General features: G+C 43.5%; 2 protein-coding genes across 2 annotated transcripts in view; one reads left to right on the top strand and one right to left on the bottom strand.

Moving 5' to 3' along the window:
• The first annotated feature begins 742 nt into the window (after window positions 1-742).
• LOC134437686 (Y-box-binding protein 2-A-like) lies at window positions 743-11618 on the top strand. The gene is made up of 10 exons (XM_063187195.1): window positions 743-928; window positions 2048-2111; window positions 2402-2435; window positions 2563-2652; window positions 4181-4408; window positions 4719-4795; window positions 6243-6432; window positions 7901-8023; window positions 9868-9948; window positions 10751-11618. Exons 1-9 carry the CDS (start codon window positions 850-852, stop codon window positions 9907-9909), a joined length of 927 nt encoding a protein of 308 aa, XP_063043265.1. The 5' UTR covers window positions 743-849; the 3' UTR covers window positions 9910-9948; window positions 10751-11618.
• A 1851-nt stretch (window positions 11619-13469) lies between these two features.
• LOC134437672 (solute carrier family 2, facilitated glucose transporter member 4-like) overlaps window positions 13470-25572 on the bottom strand; it is a 34659-nt gene continuing 22556 nt past the window's right edge. Inside the window, exons 7-11 of the mRNA XM_063187171.1 lie at window positions 24145-24332; window positions 21439-21543; window positions 20833-20934; window positions 20279-20482; window positions 13470-14484 (exon numbers count right to left, since the gene is read on the bottom strand). Of these exons, the coding sequence (XP_063043241.1) occupies window positions 14248-14484; window positions 20279-20482; window positions 20833-20934; window positions 21439-21543; window positions 24145-24332 (836 nt within the window). The 3' untranslated portion in view covers window positions 13470-14247. The remainder of the gene's footprint in view (window positions 14485-20278; window positions 20483-20832; window positions 20935-21438; window positions 21544-24144; window positions 24333-25572) is intronic.

Below are 25572 nucleotides of genomic sequence, written 5' to 3'. Positions count from 1 at the left end.
TAACTCGTTTGTGGGACGGCTCTGTTAAATTTAGCCACATGAAACCTGAAGCTGTTGACCTATGAGCGGAGGTCCAGGGCGAGGCTGCGAGGTATGACGGGGCCGAGCGAGAGCGAGAGCGAGGGAGAGGTAACGCTGCTCCTCTTGGCCCCTCCGTGGCAGTGGTACTTGTACAACACAGTTTGGTTGTGTGTGTGGAGACTGATTCGCCCACCAACCAGTGGTGTGCGTCTAATTTATCACGGACGGCCGCGCGAGCCGACATATCCGCAACTGGGTGACAGGTGTTGGCACGTACAAGCACGAGACAGAAATCGAGAAACCCCGAATGGGTGGCTATATCCATATTGTCCCTCAATGACAGGCACATTGGCACATATTCGGTTCTTTCATCAAAACAACACAGTGCCTTGTGTAGCCTAAACTAGGCTTTTGCTGGTTTGTGATTTATTCCTGTCACAATTTGATAAATATTTTAAGGTGGTTCTCTCACCGAATCATGGCTACAGTAGCCTAACCCAGCCACACCACTCACAGATAAGAAAGGTTGAAGTAACAATATTCGCAAACATCAAACACACTAAAAATCATGATCTCTGTGTCTGTCATGGAGACGAATCGATGGCTTACTTTTTTTCACTACTCCCAATCATTTTTTCGCGCGAGACCAGCGTGCACCTGTTGAACTATAGAGCTGTCGGATTGGTCGGTTTGAGGCCAATGAGGATGACGCTGCTTCAGTCATTCCCGTTGGGAAATTGAGATAAAGTTTGAGGTGGCGGCTCTGCCAAGTTGCAAGAGTTGTAAGGGAGGGGGAGGCAGTTGGAGAGAGTCATAACCAGAAAGAAAATGAGCGACACAGAAGCGCAAGGCGCCCCACCGTCGGCGCCGGTGGAGGACAACCCTCAGCCGGAGAGAAAAGTGATAGGTAGGGGGAACTCAACTCTTGAACTGGTAATGAGCTAGACTCTAGAGCAGTGGAAGCGTGTCTCAAATTTTGGTCGGAATGTGAGCGTAACGCGCGTCCCCTCAGTTTGAACTTAAATTGTAACATTGTGCCAGAACAATGGGCCCGACTTGCCACTAATTTCAGGGGTAAAAACGTTTTTGTTAAGTGTGGTTATTGTTGACCTTACGTGAAGGTGTCTACTTTCTGTGTTGAGTGGCGGCTGACAAGAATGTATTTCACGTGCTCTAAAACTGATTTGTAGAGCCACGTCAGAACACGCTGAAGAAATGCCTTCCCTTCTGTGAAATTTAAAAATTCGGTTTATTGTACCCAGTGTACTTGACGATTTTTAATTTTGTTGGCATGAAGTGTTATACCGGTATGCCCCTCAAGACCGGACTGATCTCAGATTTCTAAACATGTGAGCCTCGTATTGTGTAGGCTAGTTGTTCTAAGAACAAGTGTAGTTCTAGACCTACATGAGCTACATCTATTTCCTGACAAGAAAATGGAGACATTTGATGTAATGTTGTGTGCTAATAGCAATTACCCCACATGTCTTACTTGCTCTACACACGTCTTCAGTTTCCTGTCTGCTTATCATGTGCTTAAAGTGGGAGGGCACTAAGTACAGGTGAAGGTTATTTAATTGGGCCATGGCGTAATCATTCAAGTCTGGTAATTAAATCAAAAGCTGGCAATTTGCTGGATAACAATGTTTATAAGTGTACAAACTAAGCTGTACATTTATAACCAAGCAGTCTTAGTGTATGTTTTAGGTGCAAGGCATAGCTCACTTTATTGGCATTTGCTGGTTGGACATTGTATTGAGAAGTGACAGTTTCTGTTTGGTTACCATTTGTGCATGCAGATCTAAACACTGTGTTGGCGTGTGGGCCTGACGTGTCCTGCTTGACCTAGGTTGGAGAAGCTCTCTCCGCGTGTATGGTTAATTATTTACATTTGGGCTCGACATTGTTCAAATAACTCTTACCATTGCACTCGATAAAAAGGCACATGGATGTGGGTGGTTTGGTGTCTGTTTTTTGTACTTCAACTTACGCGCTCATTTCCCCCCAACCCCTCTTGTCTTTTCAGCCACACTCGTGCAAGGTACCGTTAAGTGGTTCAACGTGCGCAATGGTTATGGCTTTATCAACAGGTAACGTAATACAACTGCCATCCACAGGGTGGCTCACATTTGTCATTTTGCATGGGGTCTTCCAGTTTCCTCAATTGCCCTTACTCTTTAAAAAAAAATATGGGTCATAGGTGAAAATTGAGACATGTCAAAGCTGTTAGTAGTACTCCTTGTAATGACTGGTGCCATCATAGTGGTTTATGCCTAAATAATACTTTTGATGATCTGTTCATTCCTGCATTCCATAATTTTTTGCCTTTCTTTTTGCATAATATTTCACTCACAGACGTGTGCATCCTCTTGTGTTTCAGAAATGACACCAAAGAGGATGTGTTTGTCCACCAGGTAATGTTGACTGGGGTGGACAGGGGTGCTGGTGAAATGATGACTATTGCCAGATAAATAATACTAATGAAAAGTTGTCCGTGGATTTGGGCATAAGGCATTAAATGGTCACTATCTGTCATTCCAGACAGCAATCAAGAAAAACAACCCGAGGAAGTTCCTCCGCAGTGTAGGGGATGGCGAGGTTGTGGAGTTTGATGTTGTGGAGGCAGCCAAGGTAAGTGACCAACCACATCTTGTCTTGTGAAGATTCCCATTCATCCAGCTCATGTTATCCAAGGTTTTTTTTGTGATTCACTTTTTTTTTAATTTATGAACAAATTCCCAAGCTTGGAAACAAAGGCATTACAAAGTCAGTGATCAATACCCACCCACCCCACCCCAACCTTAGATACAAGTCACATGACCCATTAGGTCATAAGTGAAAAATGAAGAGAGAAAAATAAGGTTAACAAAAATTAAAGTTAAAACTAACAAGTTTTCCAAAGTTTTTAGCTGTAAGCAACTGGATGATTACTTGTGCATAGACCGGTTACTGGATGAGTCGACGTGGTCATGAATGCGTGCGCATCATCGACTCAAACACACCAGAGATATTGGAAGGGTATTACGAGAGACTCCACTTTTCTGGGTGGTACTGCACTCTAGGGGAGTGCAGACTTCATTCAGAAAGAACGGGGTGCTGTGCTCGGAGCCGTATCTCGACAGCGGCCACTCCATAGAGGTAGAAAATAACACTAGAGAGGACCCCGCCCCCCTTTTTACGGCAATCTGTAGCGGCCATTATCTGTAGGTAGATCAGAGAAATGGAAATTAACGGAGAACGAGGCTCACCTCTGTCAAAAAAGGCTTAATCATGTGAAAATGTCCACCAACACACTATAAAAGGACACTTGTTGTTGAAGTGTGTTGCTAACTATGTTCATAAAAGATTTGATTTTTAAATGTATTTTATCGACTCATATGATTTTAGTAGATATTTAGCCTGCCATTTCAAATCTGGTGTTTGATTAATGTGTTACTTTATATTCACAAAGTTTTAGTCATGTTTTTGACAGGGGTGGGCGTGTTCTCCATTGACTTGCATTGCCCGAAGGTACCTACACTACCTACGGAAGTTAGGAAGCTCCAGCTGCCATTTCCCAGTGCTGTCGCAAATTGCTGTGTCCTCTCTAGTGTTATTTTCTACCTCTATGGGCCACTCTGAGAGCTGCAGGCATGGGTAAAATGGGGAGTGGTGATTCTGCATGTAATAATGGGTGACAGTGCAGACACTAAAGATAGAAAAAACTGCTGTTCTGAAGCGTGTACGTTGATAAAAAATAGAGATTCCGAAATGTACACTTGTTATGCTATTTTGAGAGGGAAGAGGCTGTTCCAGAAGCATAGGAGATGTTTGTTGTTACAAGACATTAAACTACTGACTGGACTGATGACATCGCCAGGAATACCCGTGTCCGTGGTGCCCACTGCATATCTGAGGTTAGCGCGAACATCAGTTATCTTAGTTCGGAAAAAACTCCTGTCGAGGGGTCTAAACGTGGATGTCTTCAGTTATTTCTGTATGCACTCACTTCTCGTCTGTACTTAATTCACTTTTCCACACCAAGTATCAGATCAACACTACAAAGTGGACTTTGTGCATCTTGTCCACCTGACATTTTTGTACCCGTTTTAATGTTTTTGCTCTTTTTCAACAACTTGTTCTCCATGTATGACTCCTCTCTCCCGTGTGCATGTTTCAGGGCTCTGAAGCAGCTAACGTGACCGGCCCCGGCGGTGTGCCAGTCAAAGGCAGCCGCTACGCCCCCAACAAGCGGCGCTTCCGTCGGCGCTTCTACCCCCGCGGTTCCCGACAGGACGGCTCCGGCCCCGGGTCCGAGGGCGAGGGAGGCCCTACCGAGAACGGTGGGCCCCAGGGTGTCCCCAGACGCAGGCGGCAGCGCAGGCGCACCGATAGCCAGACTGCTGAGGTGAATTTTTTTTTTGCTGTATATTGACTTCACGCTTAAGGTTCCTAACTTGAGCGTGCTGAACATCCATGGACTAATTAAGATGTATTGAAGAAACTGATGATGTGAAGTCATGTACACTTCTAGTTTCTTTTAGTTTGACAATCTTGCACATTTCCTTCTATCGCTAACACTTCAGGGATTCCTGGCATTTGCTGCCCTTACATTTGTGCTATTGGTTCAGAAAAGATTGAGGATCACTGCTCTAATGCCCCCTTCACCTCTCTGAATAAAACCCTGTGTTGAGCTATTCTTTTGGTGTGTGTTTTAGGGAGATGCAGCGGAGAAGACTGAGACGGGAGATGGGCAAAGGCCACGTCCTCGCCAGTACAGGCGCCCATTCCGCAGGTTGGCACCAAAAAAAAAAAAAAAACTTTCCTCATTTCAAAACTCCATGCATAGCTTCCAGGTCCTCCTAACGGCAGGACCAGTTTAGGACCAATTTAACTGAGAAAGGGTTAACCACACTCTGCTTCACTTGAAGACATTTCTTTAGAGTGAGCATCAGGTTTTGTTTGTAGCTTAAATTTTGCTCAGGAATGTAGGGTAGGAGTTGGCAAACCGATTGGTGCTGGAGGTAACTATCTGTTAAGTCACGCAAGCTAAATCCTCTTCTCCTCTCTGAAATAAACAGTGTTTCTGAAAGTTGGTGGGTTTAGTCCTAGAGCAGTGATTGTGAGCCTGTATTTATTAGTTACAATCCAGTGTCATATATTCCAAATTACCTGGTTTTACCCCCCCGATTCAACCAGGTGATCACCTAGCTGAATCGGACAGGTAAAACAATCACTGTCCTAGACTTAGTTTAGAGGTACGAGATGATTCTAGTTGAAGAGTAATTTCCTTTTAAAGCAAATTTACTAAGAAATTGTGTGGCCAGACTCTGCTGGAAGAACACAAGGGTAAAACTTCATTATTTTGACTCAAGTGGAGGTCTGAAATTAGCTTATTTCCAGAAGTGCTACTGTATTGTTTTAAGAGCCTGTTTTACAGAATTTAATTGTTCACTGCTTTTGCCCCGATATTCTCTTCATTTAGCATCTGGCAAGCCACATGACTGGGTTTACTGGTGGCAAGGAACGACTTCATACAGTTTGTTCCTCAAAGTAGTAAAATCAATTGCTCTTTGATTTTCATCCCCCTGCTTTGTGTACCCCAATTGCCTGCCATTTTATTTACGTCATACAATCTATTAGGTGTTGTGTTGTGCTCACTTGTCAATCTCTTGAACCGCCATCAGGCACTTTTAATATCCATCCTTTTCTGTCTTAAAGTCTGAGTTATGATAGATATTTAGGTTTATATTCCCATGCTTTATACTCACCCATACATGGTATTTACCATTTTGTTTACAATATCACGCAACTCATTTAGTATAGATTCCATTTCAATATGTAGTCTCCCATCCTCCCTTTTACTTGTGGCCTTGTGTTGAAGCTGCAAGACATCATGGACTATAGAAGTTTAATTCTATAGCTTTGCAAAAGCGCATTTCAAAGGTCAGCAAAGTTCGAGGCCACAAGCACAAGTCGAGGACAGGAGTTTGGATAATAGAATGGACCAATATTGTTGCGGATGTGGTCAGTCATCCACCCATCCCCCCCATGCTGTGTACCAGGGCTTGACATTGGCAACAAAACTCTGGCTAGCAGAAAGGCTAAATGCTAAGTGACTCTAGCCACAGTGGCCAGTGAGCAAAAAAAATTACGTCAAGCCCTGTTGTGTAGCCCGCCGTCATGAACGTATTCAATGGCATGTCTCTTCTTCTCACCCATGCATCCCTTGCCTCTTCTAGACCATTCCGCCCTCGCCCCCAGCAGGGGGAGGAGCAGCAGCAGGGCCAGGGTCCAGCCCCGGCCAACGGCCAGCCCGAGGGCCCCAAGGAGCCACAGACCAACGGCAACGGGGACCAGGGCCAGGGACAGAGACCCCGCAAACAGACCAGCCGACGCAGACCTAGGACCTCGGAGTCCTCCACATCCAAAGTGAGCACTAGGGGGTAGCCTGGCTATCATGAACAGGGGGTATTCTTCCAAGAACATGGTTAAGTGATTAACCTGGTGAAGTTAAACTACAGGAAGGGGTAAACCAGCTGATGGCCCAATGCGTGTCATTAGTTAAGAAAATTAAGACTCTGGGCTCTTCTATTAGATGATCTGTTTAACCTAAGTTAAGCTAGCCTGATTTACTTCTCAGCAAAGCTCTTGGAATGTTCCCCATGGGAGTTAGGTCCTGCCAGTTTCCCTCCAAAATGGGTAACTTCATTAAGTAATTGAGTTGATTGCATGTTAAGGTCCGCTGATTCAGAATCACTTTCTGAATCCGGAGTTGACGCCTGATTGTGACTGCAAAGCTCTTGTGAGAATCACAGGAATCGCAATTTGTCTGGATGCTGTTATATGGAAAGTTACTCTTCAGATATAGTGGCAGTTGTCTCCTCTTGGACTAAGACCAGGGCTCTAAATGAACGCCGGCCAAAATCTGGTAAAATTTCAGTTTGGATGGTACAGTAGAAAAGACCAACTTACTAGCCACTTTATCCCATCAGTGAGTGTGTTTGGTTCGTAATGAATAAAGTACATTTAGAGCCCCCATACTCAAATAGCGGCCCGCGGGATCTATTTTTGGCCCTTGAATAATTTTGAAAAATTAAAAAAAAAAAAATTTTTTTTTTTGTTCGATCGCGCTGTCGGCTCTTATTTTGAAATCGCGCCACAGACGCTATGAAGAAGCAGCCCGGCCCTTTATTGGGAGGAATTTTGAAAAACTGGCCCTCGGGGACTTTTAATTGAGTACCCCTGATTTAGAGCCTTGATTAAGACTATCATCTTACTCTTTGACCCAAGTGTTGAATTGGCTTCTGTAATGGGTGGCCCTTTGAAGTTTTCATTTTTGGCAGGACAATGTTAGGTGTGTCCCATTGCCATTTCTTACCCTTCCCTTTTGTGGTGTTTGCTTTTTCTATTGTTTTTATTTCTAGTGACTGCCTACATGTAGGGTATTATGCAGAACCTTAATCCTACTTTTTGAACCGGTGACACTTGACTCATGCCTAAACTCAAATACAAGGTGCACTGTGATTTTTTTTTATATATATATATTTTTTCCAGAATTCATGCTGCCATTTCACAAATGCTACCTTTTTCATTAATGCTTTCCACCACCATCCAATTTTAAATATGGGGCTGGGAAAATTGCACTTTTCATACATGCAAAGTGGTTCTTCTGTCTGTCATTTTGAATGTCCAGAAATATACATTTTAAGCTGCAAAACTTACTGTTGTTTGGTCTTGCTAGTGTATATACGTTTAGTATTTAATAAATATTCATGAAAAGATCAAATTTAGCAATAGGCAGCACAGTTTTAATGAGCAGCAACATGCCTACTCTGGCCACCATGCTACACAGTGCACCTTAAATCACACAGTTTCTCTTTGCTCTCCCCATCTATAGGAGGACTCTGACAAGCCCAAAGAAGAGCCAGGTTCTCCCAGCCAGACGTCCACCAAACCAGCTGACCTGAAGAGCTCCCCCAAACAGAAGCAGTCCCCCAAGTCCTCCCCTAAATCAGGCGAGGTGAGCGGGCCATGAGGCAAACACTACATGCCTGTCTGTGTTAGAGACTTGGCCTCTATGGCAGCCTAGGAGCCTTGTTAAAGGTGGAGTCTACTCTTTTTTTTTTTCATCATCAATCTTTATTTGCCCCCCCATTTCGGTATAATGCCTACACTATTCTAGCAGCGTTTTTAAATGAATGCTCACAGGGTAGGGTAAGTGATGCATCATACACTACACAAAAAGTCAAACATTTGGGTTGCAGGTGAAGTGTCAGGATGAAGCTTTAAAAAAAAAAAAACGGCCTGACACAAATCCACATCATCTTCAAGCACAGAGGCTCAGTAGCTGATGCTTTACTTTCAACTCATGCCGGGCAGCATACACTGCAATATTTGGCCCGTGACTTTCCCATGACCTTTTTTTGGGAATCAGGACAATTTTCTTGCTCAATCCGGATGTCAGTCTTGAGTCGTGAAGTGTACATGGGGTAATGACAAGCGATTTCACCTCATGACCTGCTTTGGATCAGTCGTATTGTGAAAATCAAAACCGTTTGAAATCCCGGTTGCCCTTCATAAGTGAATCGCACAGTTGAAGCAGTGCTGCAACCCAATTTGATCCCACCCATGCACAAAAAGGCATAAGTTGCCAGGGCAGCGCAATTCACTCTTGAGCGCATCCTCGCCTCCACCTCAGGTGTGCTTTTCCCTTCCGTGTTTTTGTCATCTGCAGAACCTTTTTCATTCAAAGGGCCTCTTCAAATTCATCAGAGGGCCGTTAAAGTCCTCCGAGGGCTGTACTATGAACACAAACCAGGATTTTCCCCTTCACTGTAGGCCTATATTGAAGGCAGCCACATTTTCAACAACCACCACCTTCTTTAGGTTCCCTGAATATAACTTAATTGTATTGCAAATGCATTTTCTAAGATTGCTTCACAAAATGTCATATTTCATGTGAAGCTGAATAACATTAAAATTATACCGGGGGCCAGATAAAACGGCCTCAAGGGCCGCAAACGGCCCTCGAGAAATGGGCTCCCCACCCTGTCGTACATTGTGAGCATACAACCTTCGGGTGGTATTGTGTTAAACCCTACAATTTCACTCGTGCAGTGTGAGCAGGAGCTGAATTCCTGGGATTGAAAATGTTGCACTGTGTATGCTCGGCCTAATTCACTTTTTTTTTTTTTTTGGTCAAATATACAAGAACGTTTTGAACCTTTTACACATTATAGCACTGTTTTGCTGTACGCTCACCTTTGCACAAGTGGGTTTAGTAGGAGTACCATGCTGGCATGTGCCATCAATTAACTAAATTGTGTGATCCTGATAGGCAGACATCTTCATCCAGACACATGATGTAGTTTGTCAGTCATGTTGGATGTGCAGGCAGATGGACAGCTCTTCCAAAGTATGTGCAGTAAAGGTGTACATTGTCACAACTCCTTTTTAAGCAGTAAGCTTATCAGCTAGTGTAGTTAGCTACATATTTGCGATGTAATACTCGAAATGCAGTAACTCTCTGTTAACAAGTTAGTATGTAAGAAGATGTATTAGGTTTCTAACTCTAGAAGCTGTAGTGTTTTTGGAGAAAATAGACCCCTGCTTAACCTTTTGAGGAGTAGCATCACCTGAGTGAGAACTGTTACTAATCAAATATGAGTTCTCACTGTCCCAAATGGTCTGTGAGATTTTAATACTGGGCTCTGAGAGCTGTACAGTAGAATGTTTTGAGTAAAATTCTAGAACTCAGAACTAGAACTCAGAAATCTGTTCTGTACAGTTCCACTGTTTGGTAGCGTTCTGTGCAGTGCCGTAAAGTAATGGTCAGTTGGCTTATGACTTGTCGCTTCTTTCCAGACACCTGCCGCCACAGCTGCCGCTGCCGCCCCCTCGGAGTGACACCGGTGACTGGAGCGCATCACATGACCCCAGAGAGAGGTGGGAGGGGGAGGGGTGGTGGGGGTTGCCCTCGTGCTGAAACGCTGTAACTATTTGAGGGGCCAGAGAGAGGGGAGGGTTTTAGTTTAGTTACCGTGATTTTGAACCAAAGGCATGATGAACCAGTCACAACTAAGTGTAATGTAATGTAATATTTCTCCAAATAGCATCTTTCAATGCAGCTTACTGATGCTGTGAATTTGAACTACTCTAAAATGTCCCACTGAATAACTGTCATATGGGACTATGCATCATAACACTCCATAGCCCTCATGTTGAACCGCTGTGACTATTTGAGGGCCAGAGAGGGGAGGGGAGGGGGTTTGTGTGTGCCCTTCTTGCTCTGTAGCAGCTGCTGAGTGAGTGACCTCGTGCCAAATTTAAGGGGTCGCACTGTGGGAAATATTGGGATTTTCCAACTTGTGTAATGGCCACACAGTGGCATGTAATGCCGCTGCTCAATGAATTCTGTTGTTGAGTTCACCGTTTGATGCCTCTAGTGTGTCGGGGCAAGTGAAGTTGTCAAATTCGAACGTGCTCCACATGCTGTTGGAACTGGGCTTAAGACACTATTGTAGGTGTGTTTTTCCATGCCAAATTGAATGTCCAAATACCATTTGAATTCATATGATTATTTTGTAAATATGTGCCATTATGCTTTTTTAGAGATTGACTTGTGATTTCTAGTCTGTCACACTTGTGCTTTTAATTGTCTAATGTCAGAACTCTCTCCCTCTTATTTTCTTTCTCTCCCTCATTTGATCTTTATCTTTATGCGGTCTGTCCCGGCCTCTATTCTTAGGTTGTGTTGTTGCCTGGACTGGGGGGATCAAACTTGCCTTTCCTGCCCATAACCTTACACAATAGGCATACATAAGCAAGCAAACACACACACACACACACACACACACACACACACACACACACACACACACACACACACACGCACACATTCACTTGCACACACACCTCACTGTGCACAATAAGCTCCCCTCCTGCTCACACCCTCCCGTCCTAGACACAGCGTCCCAGTGCGCCCACCCCCCTGCTCACAACACCAAGCCCCCCCTACCCTGGAGCCCTGGAACGGAAAGAACGCGTTGTGATGGGGGGGGGGAGTAGCACTAAGGACATGATGTCTGGATGGTGTAAAGGTGTGATTTAGACGCCCAAATGTTTGAAGAAGAAAAAAAAAGTATGACAACAAAAGAGAAACTGCTTAAAGTAAAAAAGCCCTGCTCTTCTGGCCCCCACAGATGGGACACGCCCGTTTACCCCATAGTGCATTTGATTTTGTAGTTGGGGGCACATGCAGGTGACTAGAATAACCAGCCCCTTGTATTTTTTGCTTAAAACATATTGTTTATGTTCATCAAGGAGAGGGGGTCGAAAAGTGACATGAGTGTGTTTTCGGTTTTACACGGTAGTCTTACCATCACCCAATTCTCCCTTTTGGAAAAAAGTGAAATGTATTCTTCCCCCCCCCCTGTCCTTTTGTAATCGCACCCCCAGCTGGTTGATTTATTTCTGTTGTGTTATTTTATTTTCTCCCTATTATTTTGGTCTTCCCAGGTCTTATTTTTTATGCCCTTTTCTTTTTGGAGGGGATTATGTGCAATTGTCAGTTTACCAAAAATGTCTAGTAAAAGTTAAATACATGTGCAAAACCAGTTAGCCCGAGTCTCTCTTTGTCATGTTGGTAAATGTAGAAATGGGGGGGGGAAAACAGTCCTGTCACCTGTTTAAGTTAAACTGGAGGTTGGGTAGAGGTATACCAGCTAAGGAGACCTAATTAATAATGAGTAATAATAATAATAAGGATTCCTCAATTTCTTAACTAAATATCTGTGGACTGTCTATTAGCAGGTGCATCACAGAAGGTTAACTTTCCCAAGTTCTTTGAACCCCCCCCCCCCCCCCCTGGTCTTTGTCATTCACTTAGGACTTTCATTTCAGTAAAATTAAATCAAGCTGTAGCTCCTCTGTTGAGACGATGGCAAAATGCTTGTGTTCAATGTGGTTGGGCAGTTGCAAATTATATGTGTTCAATGTGGTTGGTTGAGTTTTAACAATTTATTTGGAACAGTCCTCTGACAACTTGCTAGTGTGTAGTACTCGTCAGAAAACCACCCTTTGTCACATGGATATTGACACCACTCCACAGTATCTTTAAGGTTTTTGTAGGTGTTTATGTATATATAGTGATAGGCACTTGCCTCAACACATCAACTTAATATGAAACACACCATATAAACAAGTTAGAGCAAAAATAGTACAATAATACAGCGGAAGGTACATTCACTCAAACGTGTTGCAGACATCCTGTAGTTGACTGCAAACACGCTATATGTAGTGTTTCAGCATAAAATGACTACTGTTATTTCAGCAATACTACTGTCCAAATGACTTCATATCAATTGAAAACTACTGACAGCAATTTGTCGTATGACATTTACAAACCTTTGTTCTGAGTTATTGAAAATCCACTTTATGTACATTTTAACCCCTATGGCACTATATTTCCTATACATGAAAAGTTCTGTGCAAAACCAGGGAGTATTACCCCCCCCTTTGTTCAATCGCCTCAAAATGGAAGAGCTACAAGTTGTAGGTCCTTTTCTCCAGCCTTTTGCTTCAGTCAAAACTCTGGAGAAAACAATGTTTTCCTGCTGTCTGTGGAACAGCTTTTAGGTGGCCATTCCTCATTCAAAATTCTGATTGCAAATGGGAGAATGATTACAAAATTGTGTTTTTGCATATGCCTATTGCATATTGAATAACAACGGTACCAATCCACCCCAGGTGTCAGGTGTTTATTGATCCCCCCCTAGGGATCAATAAAGTTACTCTATATCTCTTTCTCTTTTGGCCGTACAATAATTAGCTGAGGTCCAAAACTTAATTTGGGCTACGTGTGGAAGTGGTAGGAGTAAAATAATAAAATTAGAAATGATCATGAACCATGTAATTGTATGGGGTGCAGCCTCGGTAAAAGCCTCACCAATGTTTTTCCTTTTTTGGAGCCGAAGTGATATAATTTGGGAAAGAAGTACTGTGATATGGCCATAAGGCCTACCTTGCTGGTTTCCTCAAACTTTGTAGAAAAAATGATAAATTCAAAGACTCCTCATTGACTTTTTCGAACACTTCATGTAAGTGCAGAACCCAGAGCCATCTAATAACAGAGTTACGCCACTCCCATAGACCTCTATGGACCAATCTTTCCACAGCAATGGCGGCTCTCATGGAGCCTCACGGAGAGTTAACATGGAAATCCCCATTGACTTTAGTTCTATTAGAAGTTACTTAGTTCCAGGAGGTGGCGGTATAACACAGAAAATGTGGTAAAGGTCATGTAATTTGTTTGTACTTAATCTTTGTTTGGTATGTGATGGTTCTGTGTTAGTTTCCAACGAACAGAAGTTTACTGTTAAGAAACATTTTAATCTACGCGAATCACATCACCAACCGACTTCCTGGTCCCCGGTTTGCGCAACTCTGTTATTAGATGGCTCTGGCAGAACCCAAGCAGCATCTGACGATGCAGCTTCTATGCTGTGAATTCAATTAACTGCGCCAAAGTGACCCACTCTACATAAAAGCTGTGCAGGACCGCACAACACAAGACTACAGCGCTCCATAGCAACAGTGTAGTGTTTCCTTCAGTCACAGTCCTTTGTGGAGGCCTTGAAAGTTTGTCAATAAAGTGCTACAATCTGTACCATTTTTTTTCACTCATCATACGTAACAAGAATACACACTCACTCTGTACCCATAACCACATTCATTGAAGTTAGATAATGCCTTGTGCAACCTATGGGTGTTTAGTTTCGCTGTAATCGCACAAGTTTGTCCCAATCCCTCCGAAAACAGAATAGACATTTGTTTCTGGATTCAAGATGATACCAGATGACAGACTGCCATGCCTCCCCTTCTTCTACCTTATGTACTGTATTTTATCATTGTCAAAATGAGCTACCAGTAAGTCCTAACCCTAACCCTTACCCTGACTCAGGAGCAGGGGCAAACAGCTCAGGTTCAGAAAGTAAAAATCCTACCACATATTTCCTCCAACAAATTCAACAAACCAGCTGATCCTAATTGCCAACCCCCGTCCACCAGGTAGAAGAGCCAATTATTGAAATCGCCTGTGTTAGGAGCACAACCAGAAAGAAATATCTGGCAGGACTTGAACTTTCTCAATCCAGTTTGTCCACCCTTGCCCACCCAGGAGTGTTTTTTTTTTGTCGCCCAGCTCGACCACGGGGTAGCAGGCCATAGCAACAGGGCAGAGGGGCCTCAGTTGACATCGTCGTCGTCCCCTCCCAGGTAGTCCAGCTCCGTGCTGGGCTTGTTCATGCCCATGCCCATGTCCAGGTCCAGGTCCAGGTCGATCCTGGCGGTGGTGTGGTGGAAGCAGGCTGAGATCTGGTCGAAGGTCTTGCCCCGCGTCTCCGGCACGCGGAAGAAGGTGAAGAGCAGGAAGAAGAGCAGCAGGACGGCGAAGATGAGGAAGACGTACGGACCCAGCGCGTGCTGTGGGGCGAGAGAGAGAGACGGAACAGACCATCAGAAAAGTGGTAAGTGAATGTGTACGTTTTTGTTATATTATTTCAACACATTACTGTCACCAATGATTTTTGTAAACACATTAGGTTGCCTTATTCTGTATGAGATGAGGCTATATACAGCTCCAGGCCTTTTTATTAGAATAGCATGAAAAAGTTGATTTATTTCCATAATTCCATCAATAATGTTAAACTGTCATGGATTGTAGATTCATGGCCCAGTTTTTTAACTATTCCAATCATTATTTTTTTTCTTTTTATATACGTTGGCCTTCCAGCTCAAAAAAACCATGAATTGGGGAATTCGCATTATTAGAATATTGTTATAAAATCACATTTTTCTTCATCAAAATTCGGGTCACATTAAATCAGTTGAAATTTGGTACTTTCTACATAACATGCAATGGTCAATACTTGGTTAGGACATTCTCTGTCTTCATAATGGCCATGATGCGTTTAACATTGAAGTCAATGGCAAAAACAGTGCATGGGAGTTATGGAAGCCCAGATATCCTTGATGCTTTGCTGTCAGCTGTTCTTGTTTGTTGACCTGGTGCCCCACACTTCACTCTTCAATATACCCTGTAGATTTCCATGCCACGTTTTGGTGTTAACTCACCAGTTTAATTCTAAATCACCAGAAATGAAACCCCATTGAAAATGAATGGGGTTTTATTTCTTGCGAGTTAGAATTAAACTGGTGAGTTAACACCAAAACGTGGCATGGAAATCTACAGGGTATATTGAAGAGTGAAGTGTGGGGCACAGGGTTCTAAATTAACACACGTAGTCAGGCAGATTAGTGAGAGAATATTTCAGTTGGTCATACAAGCACCATATTTGGCACACTAGTGCTCTAGAACCTACTTTAACATAAAAGTACGTTATCCAAGTAAAAAAACAAGATGGCCGCCATTTTCCAAGATGGCTGCCATTTGACATATTCTCGATTATTGTTTGGACTATATTGTGACAAAAGTGTCCTGTTTTGATTAAATCAAAATCAAATTAGATGTTTTGGGACATGGACACTACAATCCTGCATTAGAAAAAAATTAAGATTATCAACTATTATGAAAAAAAAATGGAAATGTAGTGCACTCCATTGCTATAAGGCAACGCTTCAGTGTTAGTTGAAAAACTTTGTTAAGTTGACAACATTGTTACTGCATAGCAGAGAGTCTAAAATATCATTGACATTCTACTTCTTACTATAACTACAAAGACATAGTGAACACGGGGAGGAAAAAGTTGTTCTCTTCAACTCGGGTGTTGCCAAAAGATGTTCTGGGTCAAGTGAAAAAGGGGAATTTTGTTTAAGTCGGTAAACGACTTTTTTTTTGCGCTTTTGTCACTTTTTAGTGTTTCTATCTATGTTGTTCTCACATCTGCAAGTGCATAACTGGGTGCACTTCAGGCTGAAGCGAGAGCATTTGCATAATCCTCTGCATTCTGTCTTGCAGCCACATTTTGTCAACTGCTGATAGGCCTGAACGATGTGTGGAAGAGTTGACCAGAACACTATCCAGACCTCGCCATCTATATGTCATCCCATTTGGCAGGGTCCTCAGTCTGCATTTTGCATATACTGGTAGTTGCCTGGCCCCATATGCAGACAGCTTGGAATACAGGCCATTTTACATGCTGTACCAGAGGTGCGCTTGTTGGTGGAATAGAATCATAAGACCTTTGCTTCCAAGCAAATACAGTAATTCCATTCTTGCCTCATTAACCTTGGCTGTAGTGCTGTGCTTGCCATACATGGTGACAACAAACCTCTGAAGGATATTGAGGTCTGCTTCAGCTATGGTAGGTTGGTACTGACTGAGCTTGTTGAAAACCGGACTCATTTCAGGGCACATCTGCATGCTTGCCATGCCGTTTTCTTGCCTTTCCTGCGAAAAGCTGACACAACATCACAACCAGTGAAAGCATGAAAGAAGAGTAAGCCACTACATTTCTGTGGGCCAAGATTTAGCACCCTATCATGTATTGGCAACCACCTTAAGGGATTGACCCTGGCCAAATTCTACCCAAACCATTTCCAGGCCTGCATCCTGAAGAATCGTAAACACACTGACTGCAACAACAAGAATATCTGTATCACTTGCTTTAAGTAACACAGATTTTGCCTTTTGCTTGGCTGCATCAAGAGCATGTGTGAAGATCCTGGTGTCGGTTTCTTCATGGTTGCATGGACACAAGCTTTCAGTGCTGATTTGTTTATTTGAAAGGGCCTGCTCTCCTTTTGTCACAACCACTATATTGTGGGGCCACAGGGCCACAATCTTGTCAGCCAAAAACTCAAACAGCTATGTTTTGTTGTCACTGTCTCACAGAAAGCTTTTCCAGTTTGGTGGTAGCTTGATTCGTCTCTTCGTCTCACTCTTCGTCTATCTGCCTTACCTCTCTTTGACCTTGACTCAGCCTTCAGGCTTGAGGTCCAGTACACATCAAAAACAATGTCTGTTCGCTCATACTTTGATGAGTATGTCAGAATCTTTGGAACTTGCATAGCATACTCTTGAAAGGTCTTTGATGTCTTTGTGGGCATTGAATGCAAAAGGGCAGAACCATCAATGATAACTGCTATACATTCTGGTTGTCTCTCAGGTGGAGAAACGGAATGTTGATGAGTTGAGACCTCTGTCCGGAGTGAAGTTTTCCTGTGTCACTCAGTGTGGCAGGAAATAACTATTTCTCATGTTTAAAAAATCAAGGAGGTCACACTCCCTTGCCTGACATGATATAAAGATCAGTCATTTTTTCCCACTTTTTTCTTTGCTTCACTCGAGGCTACAGCCACATCTTAGCGAAAGAAATCTGGTCTGTTCTTTTTGATGGGCTTGTGGAAGGAAGCCTCATCACCAAGATCATTGAAAAAATCTCTGAGGGCAACTCTGTCTTCCTATAAGTGTGGTTTTACAAGTACTGGAGCACTGGAATGTGCTATGGTGTTTTTGTCCAGTGTAAGCAGATCATTTGACTCCTCCTGAAAAGGATTGTCTACATCCTTCACCACAACGAACAACTTCTGAACCTTGTCAATGAATGATTTATGTGACTAACTAGTGTGCTCATTATGCCTGGCATCTCCTTGTGCAGCCTTGACTTGACATTCTGGCTGACTAACTGGCTGACTAACTGGCTTTTTTCTGGTTCAGACACCATCCACCGCCTGAGAACAGATACATCCTCAGTCACTCCAATGGCACCACCATTGCCTTTGACCACCGCATTGGCCTGCTCATGAGCTTGGTCAATGGTTAAATGGGGACACTTTAACACTTCTTTTGTGTCAGTCTGACAGAGGCAACACTTCCTCCAGTCAGTACCAGCAAAACTCAATGGATTGTTGCCTACATTGTGTACAATACGGTTTAACGCAGAGGGGCTATCCTTTTACTACCTTACCGTACACAAACATAAAAGCACATTGAAATATGGGATACGACTAGATTCAAGAATGTAATGCCCTACATCTAGCCCGATTGTTCATCCAGTGTTGTTTAATTCCCGTGCAATCTCTACGCCATCCAGGTAACCCTTGGCTCGGCTGTCCCGCATTGGCACACCCTGACAATTCAGGTGTGGCTATCTAACTATAGTACTACCACTTAACTAACCTTCTAGTCAATATCTAACCAGAAAACATTAATTTTGAATGACTCAATACCCGCCATCTTGAAAACTGTCAGCCATATTGGAATACAGTTGACACCATTGGGTATTTCTAGACATAATATATAAACTTTGAAGCTGTGGTAATCGACACATGTCTATTCTACGTAATTCTACCTTGAAAGACACGTCTATTACATTACATTTGGCAGCCATGTTGAAAACTGGCGGCCATCTTGGATTTGAAGCTGGATAACATACTTTTCTTAAATAATACACCCTAGACATCATTTGTACCAAATATGGTGCTTGTATGACTAACTGAAATATTCTGTGAACATTTGGACTTTAATCTGCCTGACTAACGCCAACCCGCCAAACACGGGTGAAAATTAATTTTGGCTAGTAGAAAAAAATACCTACCCGCCAATTTGGCTAGTAGCGCCCGAGTACAGTAACTTATGAACGGTAAACCGCTGCTCTGACGAACGTTAGAGGGCGAGATTTCCTACATTACCCATGGACACTAGCGTCGCGACTTAGCCTCCCACCGTGGACTTTCCAGTGCATCGAGCGGCAACTCCATGCTGTTGCGCGCGCCAGGATTGAAAACATTTCAGACGACCTGCCTTCTGTCAGCTAAGCTGCGCTCACACTATTCTGACAGGCAGCTCTCCTCCTATGCTCTCGTCGCTTTCGCTACAACCTTTTTAACGCCACTACTGCTATTATTACTATATGAACCTTGCTGTAACAGGCTGCATTTTTGAAGCAGCGAGGCCCTGACCGTTTCAATAACAGGACTTGCGCAGATAATGCATAGAGCTACTTCTGTTGTGTAGACTATGTTTTGTGCGAGTTATGAGAATGTGGCGGGGGTTAGAGCAAGGTTCTGTGTGTTGGTGAATGCTAGTAATAAATAGTGACGTTAAAAATGAGTGGTTGTGGAACGAAATGGCGACAAGGGCAGAGGAGGAGAGCCGACTGTCAGAGTAGTGTGGCCGTAGCTGTCAGTTCAGTTGTATTCTGAAAGTGTTCCGAGTCCTGGCGCAACTAAGTTGGAAAGCCCACGCCATCGGAAAGGAAACAAAGCAACCAACGACGAAGCTGTGGAAGTAACTAAGGAAGCGAAGATTCCCGAGATATTATTTAGGCCTACTTTTAATTAAACTAGGCTTCTTGTCATTTTGTTGCGCATGGTAGAGAAGAGCTCCTCCTCTCTCCTCTCCTTTTCCTCTCATCTCTTCTCCTTCCTTGGTTTTGTAGTGTTTGGCTGTGTGCTTGGTTAGGCTACTGTATGTTAAAGGTCTGTTATGCGAGTGGCTTGTGTGATGTGATTCAGCTGTTTTCAGAGGAATTGAACAAAAACTAATCAAATTAATTGGGCCTAAGTAATGAAAGTAAAAAAATAAAGCAGAAGTTAAGCAATAATGAAAAAATAGGCTATATAGCCTATAATATGCTTATTATGTAGGCATATAGTAGCCTATGCAGGCCTATAGTGTATCTGTATTGTAGAAACAGTTGGACAAAATGACCATAATTAGAAAAAATATAACTAGCCTAATGCATAGTTTATTTTGGCGAGATTAAAAAAAATGGCTAGTTGAACTTCTGTTTGGCTGGTAAGAAAAAATGTCCACTAGCCAAATTGGCTGGTGGTGGAAAAAGTTAATTTAGAGCCCTGGTGGGGCACCAAGTCAACAAACAAGAACAGCTGACAGCAAAGCACTTGCCATTGACTTCAATGTTAAACGCATCATGGCCATTATGAAGACAGAGAATGTCCTAACCAAGTATTGACCATTGCATGTTATGTAGAAAGTACCAAATTTCAACTGATTTACTGTGACCCGAATTTTGATGAAGAAAAATGTGATTTTATAACAATATTCTAATAATGCGAATTCCCCAATTCATGGGTTTTTTGAGCTGGAAGGCCAACGTATATAAAAAGAAAAAAAATAATGATTGGAATAGTTAAAAAACTGGGCCATGAATCTACAATCCATGACAGTTTAACATTATTGATGGAATTATGGAAATAAAACACCTTTTCATGCTATTCTAATAAAAAGGCCTGGAGCTGTATATGGGGCTATATATATATATATAACTTGACTTGACTTGACTTGACTTACAATGATGTAGGGGAAGAACATGCCGACCATGAAGTTGGCCGTCCAGTTGGAGCAGCCGGCGACGGCCATGGCCGCCGGCCGAGGGCCCTGCGAGAAGAGCTCGGCCACGAAGAACCAGGGGATGGGGCCCGGGCCCACCTCAAAGAAGGCCACGAAGCCAAAGATGGCCAGCATGCAGATGTAGCTCATGGACGGTACACTGTCCTGGGTGGAAAACAAGGACAAACGACAGGCGACAAAGTTGAGGAGTGGAGAGAGAGGGAGGAGAAAAGAAGAAAAACCTAGAGGTAACACATTCTTTATTCTTCATCGGTTTCTCCGCACACTCCCCAAACAGAAAATAAAGCACTAGCATAAGATATTAACAAATTCCAAAGTTTAAGCTAAATGGTACTTCAATGATTCAAAATAGCTGGAATTTAATTCAAGACATTTCACAAAAACATGTATGACATCAATAATGTTTAGTCCTGCATCTGGCAATTCAGTGAGGTGGGATGTGCATGCATGTACATTGTAAAACCAACTTCCTCAAGGAATGTGGGGGGACTGACCAATAGCGCCAGGGCCATCGTCATAATAACTGCGCACAGACACATTCCACCGAGTCCGAGCATGTGCAGCGTTCGGCGACCCATCCTCTCCACCAGGAACAGCTGTTGATTAGACGAGAGCAGAGTTACTGATGGTCGCGTAATGTTCACTAAATTAACATGTATTGAGGGCATCATTTCATATCTGTCATACCTTCTAATTAACGTTAATGGCAATCTCCTAATTAACGGTTTGTGTGACCTAACCCCAAGTTCCACTAAGATCCCTTTTTTAACATGGAATAGGCAATAGAAGCCTAAAGTCCAGCTAAAGTTAGGTGACTCAGGGAAATACTACATACAGTATATTCAATTCCAACACCAAAACACCAGGACTTCCCTTGCCACTGTGCAAACACTGGGCAATGCCTAAAAAACACTGACACAGAAACACAGTGACCCGCTCAACACATTTTTGGCCCACTTGGAGCACAAGTTATCAGTTCAAGAGAGAAGTGACAGGACGCGGCAACTCTCCGTTATCTTATCATGTTTGCTCACACAGATAAACGTGTTAAAAAGTAATGGCCGTCTTTTATATTTGGGTCCGTGCATTGGAGGACTCACCGAGACCACGGTGAATGCGCAGTTCACCACGCCAGCCCCGATGGTGGCATAGACGGGACTCTCCACACCTGCCTTCTGGAAGATGCTCGTGGAGTAGTAGAAGATCTGGAAAAGACAGCAAAAAGAATCACTTTACATTACAGTTAGCAGATATTTTAGTCCACAGACAGAACCAGAGAGGACACAATCAGCTATTGGATGAGGGGGAGATAATGCATGGAGGTGGTGAACATCTAGTTGAAGGCACCAGTAAGGAGCTACACTAACATTAAGGAAAGCATATAAGGCGGAACAAGGAGACCACACTTAAATATTGATGCTTATTTGCTGTTGTGTTGAGAAACTGCAAGCAATATGTCTCAAACCTGGTCTATGCACACTAAGGATGGGCTAAGCCTGACACATGTGTATTTTTGACCTAAGACCTTGTATATCAGTTTGATGTCATTATTCATTATACAACACATAAATGGTGCCTTAATCGCTGGCCTGCCTTTTCCTTGTCTATAATCCCTTTCAACTCCATGCTTTCTACACACCAGGCTGTGCGTCCCCAACACCCTATAGCTATATATTGAAAGTGCTCTGTAGACACTTGCTTTATCTACATTTTCTCAGCATTTAAGAAACCACACTCCAATCTGTTTGCCCCCGAGCACTGCTGATTAGTGATGCAATGGGGACACTGGATACGTGTTGCCCTCATAAAGCCACATAGCATAATGTGTAAGGTTCACCTGGAACTACTCGCGTTCACGCCGCAATATACTCCACGTCTTACTTCATAGCGTTTACAGTGTAATGTACGTGATGCTAGATTGATAAAAGTATCTCTTGTGATGTTTTGCATACATTGTTAGTGACCCCTCCCCCTTTTTTGGGGGGGAGATTTCTTATTTGATTTGGAGATGAAAGGTTGTTCTCATGAAAATGTTGCCAATAATATGCCTGTCATGTATGGCAATGACAGTTAAGTGTTTTAGTCAGTATTTCCGATTTCTAAGTCATGAAATTATGACCTTGAGGAGTCTTTGAAAGTCTATTCGGTCAGCTGCCTTTACTTTCCTTTACTTGGCTTTCTCTGGTATCTTCCTATGGGCAATAACATGACAAGACGCATGCATCTGAATATACCTCCAAATATTTGAATCTGAATATACCTATGGACACCTACCGAATGTCCTTGCAGGTAGTATAAACTTGTGTCCAGTCCACATAACCATTTCCTACACCTATGTGCATAAACACATGGAAGACACAGCAGCACTTTTACTTTGTGAAGCTGGAATTGACACCCATCATAAATGCTCAATGCAGTGTTCAAAAAAACAATGTCACTTTGATCCCTCCAATTTCTACACCTAATCTCCCAGATTAGATCAGATAGATAAATCACATGTACCAGGTGCATATGTGCCATCACCTGCTCACAGGGCTGCTGGCAGCTTTGACCGGGCCTGCAACAAAACCGTCTGAAAGGGGGCCCCTCTCTAAACATACAGTACATGTACAATGTAAGGGGGTCCCAATTCTGGGGCTGAGACAACTGGCTCTCACCTGTCAGCAGGCCTGCCTGTACAGTCCACCATGACTCACCAAAAGTTAAGTGATTAGATTATTCAGACGCTCTCTACAGTCCCAGTAAGATGTGTGTTTCAAAACCAGTCCAGCGGTAACATGACTGTAAGGCAAGGGTGAAAGTGCGAGTAGCAAGGGGATAAGGAGGAAGAGGGCACATGTGCCACACCCCAAATGTGACCCCTAGCTTGATCTCCTCTCTTGCTGTGTGACCTTTGAACCAAAGACTATTTACGTAGGAAGAGAGAGAGAGCACTTTGCCCATATAGAAATTGCACATATTCAGTTCATTTAGCAGTGTTAATTCAACTCCTACAGAGTTTGACCAACACAGCAGGTGGAAATCATCTCCCCTGATAAAATAAGCTAAAATCACAAATAACTTGACCATAACCTCTAATATATAGGGCGATTTTCATGTACAGTTCTCCACAGGCAAATTGTATGTATGATATTGATGGCTGATGGCTTTACATTCATATATTGGTGTTGGCCATTTAGCCCCATTGACTCCCATTCATACTTCCACTTGTGTGGCCCTTGAAGCCACAACATTGATGCCAGAGAGGATGTCAAGGTGATGATGGGCTGCTGGTAGAGCAGCATGTGTGTGTGTGTGTGTGTGTGTGTGTGTGTGTGTGTGTGTGTGTGTGTGTGTGTGTGTGTGTGTCTGTCTGTCTGTCTGTCTGTCTGTCTGTCTGTCTGTCTGTCTGTCTGTCTGTCTGTCTGTCTGTGTCTGTGTCTGTAAGAAAGATGGGGAGAGAGACAGAGAGCGAGAGAGAAAGATGGGGAGAGAGACAGAGAGCGAGAGAGAAAGAGAGAGAGAGAGAGAGAGAGAGTTATACTCACGGCATTGATGCCAGTCACCTGCTGGGAGAGCTGCAACAGGATGGCAATGGGCTGGCGATAGTGTGTATGTGTGTGAGAGAGAGAGAGAGAGAGGCGGAGAGAGTAAGAGAGAGAGAGAGAGAGCGCTAGACTCACGCCGTTGATGCCAGAGAGCTGCTGTGTGTGTGTGTGTGTGTGTGTGTGTGTGTGTGTGTGTGTGTGTGTGTGTGTGTGTGTGTGTGTGTGTGTGTGTGTGTGTGTGTGTGTGTGTGTGTGTGAAAGAGAGAGTGCTCTACTCACGGCGTTGACGCCAGACAGCTGCTGTGATAGCTGCAGCAGGATGGCGATGGCTATTGGCTGGCGGTACAGCGGCGATCTGAAGAGCTCCAGGATGGACACCTTGCGCTCCATGTCCATGCGCCGCTTCTCCTCCTTCATCTCCGCCAGGTCCTCGGCCACCTCCAGGCGGCCCGTTAACCGCCGTAGACCTACACACAGGGGGGGGGCAGGGAACATGGAACTGAAGGGGGAGCTGAGGGTTGTGGTGTGTGTGTGTCGGGGTGTGTGTGTGTGCGTGCGTGCGTGCGTGCATGCGTGCATGTGTTTGCGTGCATGTGTGTGTCTGTGTGCACGCGTGTATGTGCGTGTCTTTCACAGGAGCTACACAGTAGCATACAGTACATACAGTGTGTAGTGTTTAAAGTGAACCAGTCTTCTGTCAAAATTAGCTGGTTCATTGAAATGAGCCACCAATAGCCTGTTAACATGGCTCTCATTCTAACTCCTAAACTTAACTCCTACGGGTGCTACTGTAGCCTTCTCCACTGGTTTCATAGCTCAGCTTGATGTGTAGGTCATATTGACAAGAACACATTAGAACTTCTGTATTTTCATCTACTCGGTTCTCTCTCTCCCTCTCTACCTCTCTCTCTCTCTCTCTCTCTCTCTCTTTCTCTCTCTCTCTCTCTCTGCATCATGTTGTTCCTGTCTAGCAGGTGTGTCTTTCCCCGGTTTCCCTCTGTCTGACAAACTAACATACAGTACATGCAACAACAAGGACAAACACAAAACCAGTTAACTCTCTGTGAGCTTAAGACAAGGTAAGGCTGTGGGAATTCATTTAAGTAAGAGCAAAGTGCACTAGGTCAACTGCTAACGCCCACTATCACTATCAACAGCAGAACCTATATGAAACATATAAAAAATGCAATAAAAGTCAAAGGTAGATTGCTGTAAACTCAAAGGTAGATTGCAGCTATATTTAAAGAAAGAAATGATGGCCAGTCTTTCCCATACATTGAGGAAACTATGGCGCTCCACCATAGTTTAAATTTGGCCGCCATAGTCTCCGAAATTGTAAAAAAAAAAAAAAAAAATTACAAATGATCTCCGTTTTTTAAGAAACTATTTTAAAAAACGAGTTCCTTCACATTGTCCTCCTGGAGTAAATAAATCCTATAGAGAAAACCATGAGTGCTTGATAGACAAAGGGATCAAAAACCTGGTCAAGTTGTAGTTGACTTGGGACAGTGAAATGAGTTTACTGACACTCCCCAGGCTTTGTTTTACAGTTGTATCAGAGATTCTTTAAGTAGAGATATGCCAACATAATAGGTTTCTATGGGCACCTAATGTGACCAGGTTCCGGTCTGCCGAAAGGGGCGTGCCATAATGCTCCTAGCATTGAATAGAACAGGTCTGCCTAGGTCTGCCTAAAGGGGGATTCCC

The sequence above is a fragment of the Engraulis encrasicolus genome, chromosome 21 (assembly GCF_034702125.1).
Source record: "Engraulis encrasicolus isolate BLACKSEA-1 chromosome 21, IST_EnEncr_1.0, whole genome shotgun sequence".
Taxonomy (NCBI): Eukaryota; Metazoa; Chordata; class Actinopteri; order Clupeiformes; family Engraulidae; genus Engraulis; species Engraulis encrasicolus.
The sequence above is the reverse complement of the archived record's forward strand: the minus strand, read 5'-3'. Positions and strand labels throughout refer to the sequence as shown.

What these genes read in the sequence shown, in the direction of transcription:
- LOC134437686 (XM_063187195.1), top strand. Translation starts at nt 850, where the DNA reads ATGAGCGACACAGAAGCGCAAGGCGCCCCACCGTCGGCGCCGGTGGAG. An exon ending in GCCGGAGAGAAAAGTGATAG is followed by an intron (nt 929 to 2,047) that starts GTAGGGGGAACT and finishes TTGTCTTTTCAG; the next exon opens with CCACACTCGTGCAAGGTACC. An exon ending in AGGATGTGTTTGTCCACCAG is followed by an intron (nt 2,436 to 2,562) that starts GTAATGTTGACT and finishes CTGTCATTCCAG; the next exon opens with ACAGCAATCAAGAAAAACAA.